Source organism: Pollicipes pollicipes, unplaced genomic scaffold (assembly GCF_011947565.3).
Source record: "Pollicipes pollicipes isolate AB1234 unplaced genomic scaffold, Ppol_2.1 Scaffold_1600;HRSCAF=1878_pilon_pilon_pilon, whole genome shotgun sequence".
Taxonomy (NCBI): domain Eukaryota; kingdom Metazoa; phylum Arthropoda; class Thecostraca; order Pollicipedomorpha; family Pollicipedidae; genus Pollicipes; species Pollicipes pollicipes.
Window position 1 is genome coordinate 2,843,078 of NW_023595962.1, and position 10,265 is coordinate 2,853,342.

At 62.2% G+C, this 10,265-nt stretch overlaps 1 protein-coding gene across 1 annotated transcript in view; it reads left to right on the forward strand.

The window, feature by feature from the left end:
- Positions 1-55: 55 nt before the first annotated feature.
- Positions 56-10,265, forward strand: part of LOC119092691 (protein transport protein Sec31A) — a 16,483-nt gene continuing 6,273 nt past the window's right edge. The window contains exons 1-11 of the mRNA XM_037215662.1: positions 56-262; positions 2,168-2,407; positions 2,685-2,877; positions 3,219-3,353; positions 4,898-4,996; positions 5,621-5,763; positions 6,001-6,115; positions 6,886-7,041; positions 7,544-7,673; positions 8,083-8,213; positions 8,691-8,895. Of these exons, the coding sequence (XP_037071557.1) occupies positions 2,205-2,407; positions 2,685-2,877; positions 3,219-3,353; positions 4,898-4,996; positions 5,621-5,763; positions 6,001-6,115; positions 6,886-7,041; positions 7,544-7,673; positions 8,083-8,213; positions 8,691-8,895 (1,510 nt within the window). The 5' untranslated portion in view covers positions 56-262; positions 2,168-2,204. The remainder of the gene's footprint in view (positions 263-2,167; positions 2,408-2,684; positions 2,878-3,218; positions 3,354-4,897; positions 4,997-5,620; positions 5,764-6,000; positions 6,116-6,885; positions 7,042-7,543; positions 7,674-8,082; positions 8,214-8,690; positions 8,896-10,265) is intronic.

The following is a 10,265-nucleotide window of genomic DNA, read 5'->3' on the forward strand; positions in this document are numbered from 1 at the left end:
TATGTGCTGACGCGTTCTCTAACAACAAGCCGGCGCATCGTGTTCGTGTGGACTGTGCGGGTGGAAGCATAGGGAGGGGGCGTCATTGAATTGCGTGAGTTTTTGCTAGACCGGTTAGGTATATTAGCTAAGGCTTTCGAGGACCCACTGTTCTGTGCCTACCTCGTTTAGGTTTTATTGAGATAAACCCCAGCAGCACACTGTTGGGTGCAGTGGCAACGGAACGTCGCTAGCTGTGGGACCGAAAAAAATCGGCTTTTAGGTAGGTGGGCCGTTTTCCACGCAATTTGAGATGGATTCCGCTTAACTTACCGCACCCATTTAACCCTTTCATGGTAATGGTGGAGACAGGGAAATATTATTTTTAACTAGTATCTGGGATGGGAATGGCTGCCCATATCGTTGCCTGTATGTAGCCAAGGGGGCAGATGGCCATAGTTATACCATTTCCCCCTCCCTCACAGTGTTGACATTAGGCTCCCCCCCCCCCTCCACACACCAATCATTGCCACTCAGGCTCAGACTTCATGTGGGCATGCATGAATTTGTGAAAAACTAATGTGTTGACAGCTTGTAGGTTTCTGATCTGTATTGCTCTTTGGTCTTATTTTGCCTAGGTGCAGGTTTCTTAAGGTATCTGTATATCTTGTCTTAGTACTAATAGGAATTCAGATGGAACCAAAAGTGGTCATAAAATACATAGTTTATGTGCAAATTGACTGCATGGCTTTATCATACCCACCCCATATAAACTGTTAGATATGGTGTATATGTCACTTAATGTTGATGTAAATATGAATATAAATTTTAGAATGAATATTTATTTAAAAACATGTAAGAAATTATGACTGCAACATGCAAAAGCAGGTTTTTGATAAATATCTTTGAATTATGCCACCTTTGAATTATAAGATTTCCATACACTGCTGGCTGTAAGCAGAGAATGTGGCATGGGAAGTTTTATAACATGTATACTAAACTGTATTAAAAACATTATTTCTTAATGATTCTACTGCAAAGAAATTAGATGTCATTCTATTAGGGTTTATACTCTGAAGTTTCTCTTTGTTGCCTGCATGTTAGATTCGAGATTGTTGATTTAGATCATGGATCTAAAACTGGCTTGAACTTTGCTAAGTCAGTCACTCTATGCCATGAAGGCTGTGATGGGTATTGCACTGCAGGCCATAAGCAGTTGTAGAACACTACTGAAGGCTCTATGACCTGTCAGGCCATGCATAATTGATCATTCTGTGCCTGAGTGTAGTTTTCTTTTGAATTTTGCATGGGGGGAGGGGGTTTAGGGCACATGGACTGCTGTGGGTTATGCAGCTAATTTTGCATGGGTGGGATTGGGTGCAGTAGTTGTCTTTGCTTCAGTGTGTCTTGCATGTACAAGCCTCAAGCTCAAATTTGCATTAGTTGTAGGTCTATATTTCTAACCATTATGAATCATTGTTGTAATAAGTAAGAGGTCACTTGTATCAGTCTCCTAATGATAAGCTGGTAGTTTGGGCTTAAAACTGCCAGGAGATTTCAGGGTTGTGATGTGTACATGGATGTATGCCAGGTATTTTCAGAATCTTAGGGATAGCTTACACATGGCAGCAGTCATGAGAAAAGGGGATGCCAGATGTTGTGTGAAAATGACAACAGTGTGGAAACACAGTCCAAACATTTAGCATATCTGTGTGAACATGGCATTTCAATATTCAGTTAACAGGCATGTCATGCTTTGTCAGTCTCCACTTTTTCAAGTTAAACTGAATTGGCAGGGGAATTGCTTGTATTGTTTATTATGTCACATGTCATGTATGAAGCCATCATGATGGCATTCATCCATCAAGAAGTAATCTAAGGAATATAATGGTCAGAACTTACAAAGCTGGCTGGTTTGAGGGCTGCCCTATGTTGGAACACAACATCAGCCACCACCATCAGCAGTTGTGTGTCACACCTCTAGTCATGGTGCTACATCACTCACCATTGTATCACCCTGCTCACCATCATGCCACACCTCTCTCCATTGTCACACACTCACCATTGTGTTACGTCACTAACTATTGTGTCACGTCGCTCACCATCGTGTCATGCTGCTCACCATCGTGTCACGTCGCTCACCATGTGTCGCCGTGTGGGTGACGCGGCCCTGCCCCGCGGCCGGCAGTGCGAGGCCCGCGGAGCCCGGCCCGACCCAGCCCGCCATGAAGGTGAAGGAGGCAGAGCGGACGGCCAACGTGGCCTGGTCGCCGGCGCCGCTGCCGCGCGTGCTGATGGCGGCCGGCACCGCCGCCCAGCAGCTGGACGCCACCTTCTCGTCGACGGCTCGGCTAGAGGTGTTCAGCCTGGCGCTGGACCAGCCGTCGCTGGACATGCCGGCGGTGGCCAGCGTCGAGACGGCGGCGCGGTGAGCGGCCGACGGCGGCGGCGCCGGCGCAGGGCGGCGCCGAGGGGTGCGGCCGGCGGCCTGAGGCGTCGCGGCTGGTGGAGGTGGTGGACACAGCAGGGGCGTGTTGGGTGTGATGCTCGGACACGAGCTGGCTGTCCGGCCGGCAGGCACGTTTTGGCTGGTACGACCGCGCCAGTGCTGTGATTTCGCCGCGCTCATTCGTCCACGCTCGGCGTGTGCCCGGTGCCGGCTGACACGCTCCATCTGACCGTCCCCCGCCCGGGCGCGGCCGCAGGTTCCATTGCGTGTCGTGGGGCGCACACGGCCTGGGCGGTCAGCGGCCGGCCGGGGTCATCGTCGGCGGCGCCGACGGTGGCCTCATCAGCCTGTACGACGCCCAGCAGCTGCTGGACGGCCAGCCGGCGCTGCTGGAGACCGTCAGCCGACACTCGGGCGCCGTGCGCGCGCTCGACTTCAACCCCTTCCAGGTGCGCTGGCCCTCTGCTGCGGGCGGGTGCTGCAGCCACGCCCAGTGGCGCCGGCTCGCGCACAGCTACACGCTTAGCTCTATCCTGAAATATGGGCTGAAAGTCAGCTGCGTTCAGGTGCGAGTGCCTATTGTGATTGGCGGGAGCAGTTGGACCGCGATTCGCGGCACACGCACCCGGCAGACGCACACCCAGGCTATGCGGATCTGACCAGCGGTCCGTGGGGCCGGCGCGACGCCGGCTGTCTGTGACGCGTCCCTGTCGCCGCTGCCGCCTGAGTGTTGAGTGTTCCCTGTTACGCCGTCCGGGACTGACCGCCGTGTCCGTGCGCGTCTCCGCAGGCGAACCTGCTGGCGTCGGGCGCCGCCGACTCGGAGCTGTTCATCTGGGACCTGAACAGCCCCAGCACGCCCATGACGCCCGGAGCCAAGGCGCAGCCGTCCGAGGACGTGTCGGCCGTCAGCTGGAACAAACAGGTGTGCCCGCACGCCGCGCCGCGCCGCACCGCACCGCACCGCACAGCACTGCTAGCCGCACCGCACCGCACCGCCCGGCACCGCGCACCGCAGCCGCACCGCACCGCACCGCACCGCGCGCGCGCACCGCCGCAGCGCGTGCCGCACCCGCGCCGCGCCGCGCCGCGCCGCGCCGCGATGAACCGCGATGAACCGCACCGCGCCGCACCGCGCCGCACCGCGATGAACCGCGCCGCACCGCGCCGCACTGCGCCGCACAACACCGCACCGCACCGCACCTAGGACCGCTGGCCTGCTCTCAGGCGCTCCGAGACCAGGCCCGGACCGCGCCGGCGGCGACGCTGGACGACTGTGTGTCAGTGAGGGCTCGGCCGGCGGGCTGGGCCACGTCACGTGGTGTGTGTGTGTGCTGAAACAGACGGACGGGCCAGAGCCCGGCGCGCTCACCAGCACAGCCCGTGCCGGACGTGGGCCCAGCACCTGTCATCTCGAAGTTGTGTCGGCTGTCGGTGGCGTGGCGCGTCGCCGGCGCCGGCGGGGGGCCTGGAGCCGGCGCCAGCGTCTGGGCCCACCGGACGGCGCACGCCGGCGTGTCGGGTCGGGTCGGCGCACCGGCCAGCCGGGGCCGGGCCGGGGCCGGACTGCGGCGACGGGGTGGGCGAGCGCGGACGGCGGCGCCGAAGGCTTCAGGCGGTGCAGGGGTCCGGGGTGGCGCGAGGAACAGCACCCGGGACCAGGCTCGTGACGTTGCGTGACGCGATGTGATAAATTATGTCGGAGGCGCGACCGCAGCCGGCGTGCGTGCGCACAGCTGTGTCGTGTACAGCTGTACTCCGCGGCATTATCCGCCACATCACAACCGCCACGCTAGCTACGGGACGCTCGGAGTAGGCCATCTCCACATAAGCGAAAAGGACGCAAAGTCACGCCCGGTTGTGGCGTCGTGATCGCCCCGCTTAAAGCGTCAGTGCATAAACAGCGCACCAACCGGCGGCGGGCAAGAAGGCTGAGGCTCGCCGGCGGCTCCGGCCGTAGCGCGCCGCAGCCGCCCGCCCGGCGCGCAGCTCGCCGGAGCCGTGCGCCGGGTGATGTGTGCGCCGCGGCCGGCTCCGATCGGCCGGCGTGCACGGCCGCGCCGTGCACGGCACGCGCGCCGGCGTGCACGGCACGCGCCGTGCACGCTTCCCGACCGGCGGCCGGCGGACCTGAGCCGTTGTTTCTCCGCGCGTCGCGCCGGCGCTCGTCCGCTGCGGTGATGGTCTCGGTTTTTCCCCGTTTCTTTCGCGCGGTTCTTGTATTGGCGTGTGTCTGCTGATGACGTCGTGCGATAGTGTCCCACGGTCATGCAAGTCGCCTGATCAGTCTTCTGGTGCGGTACATGATGACATTCGACATGCACGAGAACGTTTATCTGTGACGTAACGGGCCCGTTATGCCTTACGTGCGCCCGATTTGTTGTGTTCCGCTGCGTTCAGTGTTTCTGTGGAGTGACGTTCGTCGGCGCGTTGTGACGTCACCGTGACGTGTGTGCGTGACGTCACCAGGTTCAGCACATCATGGCGTCGACGTTCACGTCTCGCTGCGTGGTGTGGGACCTGCGCAAGAACGAGCCCATTATCAAAGTCAGCGACGGCCAGGCGGGGGTGAGTGGCGCGGACGGGGGCAGGCGCCGCCGCGCGCGGCTCTGACCTGACCGGCTGGGCCGGCTCTGGCAGGCTGGGCCGGCTCTGGCAGGCTGGAGCCGGTTCTGGCCGGCTGGAGCCGGTTCTGGCCGGCTGGAGCTGGTTCTGGCCGGTGACGGCTGGCTGGGGCGCCGGGTCGGGTCGTGTCGCTGATGGCCGGCGTCAGGGCCGCGGCTCAGCTGACTGGCCGGTTGGTGCCGTCCGTCAGACATACGGCCCGGTCCGGTCCGGGCAGCAGCCGGGCTGCGGCCGGACCGCCAGCTGCGTCACCACTGGCGGAGCGCTGAGGCTTCCGTCGGGGGCTGGCCGCGTTTGACTGACGGCAGTCGGCAGATGAAGTGTAAGGCTCTGACCTTGTGACCGACGGCAGATGAGGTGTAAGGTCAGCTGTAAAGTCAAATTACACAAGGTCAGCAGATGAGGTGTAAGGCTCTGACCGGGTGACTGACAGCAGGCAGCAGATGAAGTGTAAGGCTCTCACTTTGTGACTGACGGCAGATGAGGTGTAAGGTCAGCTGTAAAGTCAGATTACACAAGGTCGGCAGATGAAGTGTAAGGTTCTGACCGTGCGCCGGTGGCCGGCAGATGAAGTGTAAGGTTCTGGCGTGGCACCCGGAGGTGGCCACGCAGCTGGTGCTGGCCAGCGAGGACGACCACACGCCCACCATCCAACTGTGGGATCTGCGATTCGCCACCTCGCCGCTCAAAACGCTCCAGCGACATCAAAAGTGAGCCGGGCGGGGCTGAGCTGTGCTGGGCCGGACTGGGCTGGGCTTGGCTGTGTTGTGCCGGCCTGGTCTGGTCTGGTCTGGTCTGGTCTGGTGGGAGGGCAGGATATTGCCGGGCGGTGCGCTGTGTCAGTGACTGCTGGGTGAGCGATGTCGCCGCTGGCCGGTCCGGTGACCGGACCGTGACGCCGCGGGCACGGCCGGGGCGGGCCGTAACGCCCGTGACCTGGCCGCCAGGGGTATCCTGTCCCTGGCCTGGTGCGAGCGCGACTCTCACCTGCTGCTCAGCGCCGGAAAGGACGACAAGATCCTCTGCTGGGACCCGCACGCCGACACTGCCGGTGGCGAGGTGGTGAGTGTGCCCACGGGGTCTCCTCCCCCCCCCCCCCCCGCCGTCGGCCACCCCGGCTCGCCCAGAGGATGACAGTGACGTACAGTGGTGCGGTACCACCGAGCTGGGGTAGCACTGCGCCGCCGCATGTCAGTGTTCCGCTGGAAGTGATTCATCGGGACGTAGCGCGATCTCCAAGGAGAATAACGCGTTGTTGATGTGCGCATGGCGCGCTAACCTGCCGACCCTCTGCTGGACACAGCACGCCTCTCCAGTGATCTTGGCCGCGGTGGCGCGCGACCCGGCCGGCACCAGTGTGGTGACGGCTGATGCTGGCCTGTCTGGACGGCACCAGTGTGGTGACGGCTGGTGCTGGCCTGTCTGGACGGCACCAGTGTGGTGACGGCTGGTGCCGGGCTGTCTGGACGGCACCAGTGTGGTGACGCCTAGTGCTGGCCTGTCTGGACGGCACCAGTGTGGTGACGGCTGGTGCTGGCCTGTCTGGACGGCACCAGTGTGGTGACGGCTGGTGCCGGGCTGTCTGGACGGCACCAGTGTGGTGACGGCTGGTGCCGGGCTGTCTGGACGGCACCAGTGTGGTGACGGCTGGTGCTGGCCTGTCTGGACGGCACCAGTGTGGTGACGGCTGGTGCTGGCCTGTCTGGACGGCACCAGTGTGGTGACGGCTGGTGCTGGCCTGTCTGGACGGCACCAGTGTGGTGACGGCTGGTGCCGGGCTGTCTGGACGGCACCAGTGTGGTGACGGCTGGTGCTGGTGTGGTGACCGTCAGGTGGCCGAGCTGTCGGCGTCGCCGCAGTGGAACTTCTCGGTGCGGTGGTGTCCGCGGAACCCTGCCCTCATCGCCGCCTCCAGCTTCGACGGCCGCGTCTCCGTCTACAACGTCATGGGCAAGGTGGAGGAGCCGCCCGTCTCTCCGGCCTCTACGGTAGGCGGGCGGCGGGCGGCCGAGGATGCAGTGCTTCCCCTCCCCCCCCCCTCCCCGGCGTCGTCCGCGCCGTACCTGGCGCGCCGAGCGATGCGGCCGGCGGCCGGGCGTGCTGTTCGCAGATGTTGTTGTGCGCCGCCTTTGTGCTCCACCCAGCACCTTTACAGCGCGCACATCGGGGCATACCACCGGCGGGTATGCTGTCTTCGTGCCGTGCATGTGGCCGCCGTATGAGGCATGCACCTACAAAGTGTACTGAAAGTATACATAGCGTACAAAGGCTCACACGGCTCTGAAACAAGTGATTTGCTTCGTGTGCTGTATGCCTGTCATGTCCGCCACGTTGTGGCGGCTTGTTCCACAGGTGTGGCTTCTGCCTGGAGACGCCTGTGAAGCCAGGGTAGGCCATCTGTCGGAGCTAGAGCTGTCTCAGACATGTGTTTGCCTGGCACATGTCTGTCAGACACCTGTGTCTGCCTGACGGTGTCCGTGGCACCGGCAGCTGGTGGACTCGTTCCCGGACATGGCGGGCGTGGCGGCGGCGCTACCGGCCGTGCAGCGGCGCACGTCCGTGCCGCTCACGCGGCCGCCCGGCTGGATGCGCCGGCCCTGTGGCGCCACCTTTGGAGTGAGTGGCTAACCTCAGCTGATGGCGTCGCCGCCAGAGGCCCAGCTGTCGACGGCTCGGCGCACGCAGACAGCTGTTCTCGAACGCGCAGATGGCGTTTTGAGGCGTGTTGCGGCGACTGTGTGAGCGTTAATTGGCCGCCCACTGCGCCCCGACGTTGTGTTTAGTGCGATCGGGATTTTCCGAATTTCAAATGCGACGGTGCTGCACCTGATGCTGACCGCGACGCTGTCGGTGGCGTGATGTGTTGAGATGCCAGTGACAACGTAAGTGGGCACGTGCTCAGCCCGTGCGGCGCCTCGACTCCAGCGCCAGCGGCGCGCTGTGTCCGGACCCCCACCCCGCTACGTGTTCGTGAGACGGGCGTCTGTCCGGCTGTGCCCTCACCGGCCGCGCGCCCCCGTCTGCTCCAGTTCGCGGCGGCCGGCTGGTGTCGTTCCACCACGAGAAGCCGACCGACGGCGGCCGACCCCAGCGGCTGGTGGAGGTCCGTCAGGTGGTCACCGACCCTGAGCTGGTGCAGCGCTCCGAGCAGTTCCAGCAGGTCAGTCGGCGGCCGGCCCGCCGACCTCGGAGGTCCGCTGTTGGCTAATGTCATGTAGTTCGACGAACTGAAGCGTAAGCAAGCGCAGAGGGAGGTGTGATCGAGACGAACATGTGTGGAACGCATGTTCTGTCGGCGGTGACCGTGAGGGGGAATTCCGAGACGGTAGTTAAGCGATGTCTCAGAATCTACTTCACGCGGCAGTCTGCGCATCGTTCCAGCACGCGCGGACCCGTATAGAGATAGCGGCTAGGATTGTCTGACGCTGCACGGCGGCACGTCTGGACTCGCTCGCACACGATTTTCTGTCGCGAGAGTCGGCGGCGGCGGCGGCGGCGCCGGTGGGCACGCGTCCGCCGCGGGCACGCGTCCGCCGCGGGCATGCGTCCGCCGCGGGCACGTGTCCGCCGCCGGCCGCCGGACCGCCGCCGGCGCAGGGGGACCGCGTCTGACGTCGCCCGCCGCCCCGGCCGCCAGGTGCTGCTTGTCGGACGGCCTGGCCCGCGTACTGCGCCGAGCGGGCCGAGTCGGCGGCCGAGCCGGACCGGCCCAGTCTGGCGCTTCCTTGCGGCCCGCTTCAGCGCCGACCCGCGCGCCGAGCTGCTCGGTCTGCTCGGGCGTACCAGAGTCAAGCAGGCGGACGGCGGCGGCAGCGGCGGGCGACTCCGACCAGGGATTGCAGGTGGGCGGCGGCGGCGGCGGCTCTGCCCGCTGACTCTTCGCCCCCTCCCCCCCCCCCACCCTTCTCCTGCCGCACAACAGCCGCGCCTCAGCAGTGCCGCCACGTGCCACACGTGCCGCACGTGCTGAGTGCAGCCGGGGAGCTGCTCAGGAGGAGGCGGGCACTGGCGCGGGCCGGCTGTGCCCTCTACTTGGGGCCGCCGTTGGGCGGGTCCGAGACGGGTGTGCGGTTTGGTCGTGTTCCGTAGCACGTGTCTGTTACTCGCTTTCGCGTCTCGCCCTCGCGTCTCGCCCTCGTGTCTCGCCCTCGCGTCTCGCCCTCGCGTCTCGCCCTCGTGTCTCGCCCTCGTGTGTCGCCCTCGTGTCTCGCCCTCGTGTCTCGCACGCCCTCGTGTCTCGCCCTCGCGTCTCGCCCTCGTGTCTCGCCCTTGTGTCTCGCCCTCGCGTCTCGCCCTCGTGTCTCGCCCTCGCGTCTCGCCCTCGTGTGTCGCCCTCGTGTCTCGCCCTCGCGCCCTCGTGTCTCGCCCTCGCGTCTCGCCCTCGTGTCTCGCCCTCGTGTCTCGCCTCGCGCTCGCCCCTCGTGCTCGCCCTGCGTCTCGCCCTCGTGTCTCGGCGTCCTCGTGGTCTCCCTCGTGTCTTGCTCTGGTGTAGGTCGCGTGCATTGCTCGGGACCACAACCTCGACTGCCTTAATGCCTTGCAAACGTACACCAAATGAAAATCCAGTGATTCATTTCCTTCCAACTATCGTTATTCAGGACATGCACGCGGAGGGAGGCGCCACAGAACGGCGCCGAGATGAGTTCGACTTCACGCGCGCTCACAGGGCGGCGCTAGTGAGTCGCGACGGCCGAACCTGAGGAGCTCTTCGACATCCGGCAGTGTCCTCGGCTTTGCTCTGATCCGGGCTGTGGAGCAAAACCAATGAACGTGGCGCGTTGGAAACGGTCTGAAATGCAATCGGCTCCACACTCTGGATGCCCGCATAAGTGAACTACGTTTTCCGGTTGTTCTGCAGACAATCCGTAGGTTGGGAATTAGCTGGTCGGTCGTCACTCCGTAAATTAAATTTGAATAAAAAAAGCGCACGCCGCACCTTAAATTTGATGTCATTTTAATAGATAATACGGTAGTAATAGCCTTATTTCTCAAAAGAAAAAAACAGGATGCATTTTTGATATTTCGATGAAGCCATGTCGCCGAAATCTCAACACATCTATATCTCCATTCCCCTGGTTTTCTTCTAGGAATAAGATTATTAGTACTGTCTTATCTGTCTGAATAAGCTCCTCGCAAATGCACCGAAAAATTTACGTAACTTTGATGTCAGTTTGGGCGAGGCTTGGCTAGTCAGAAGCCCGCGTTATCGTTT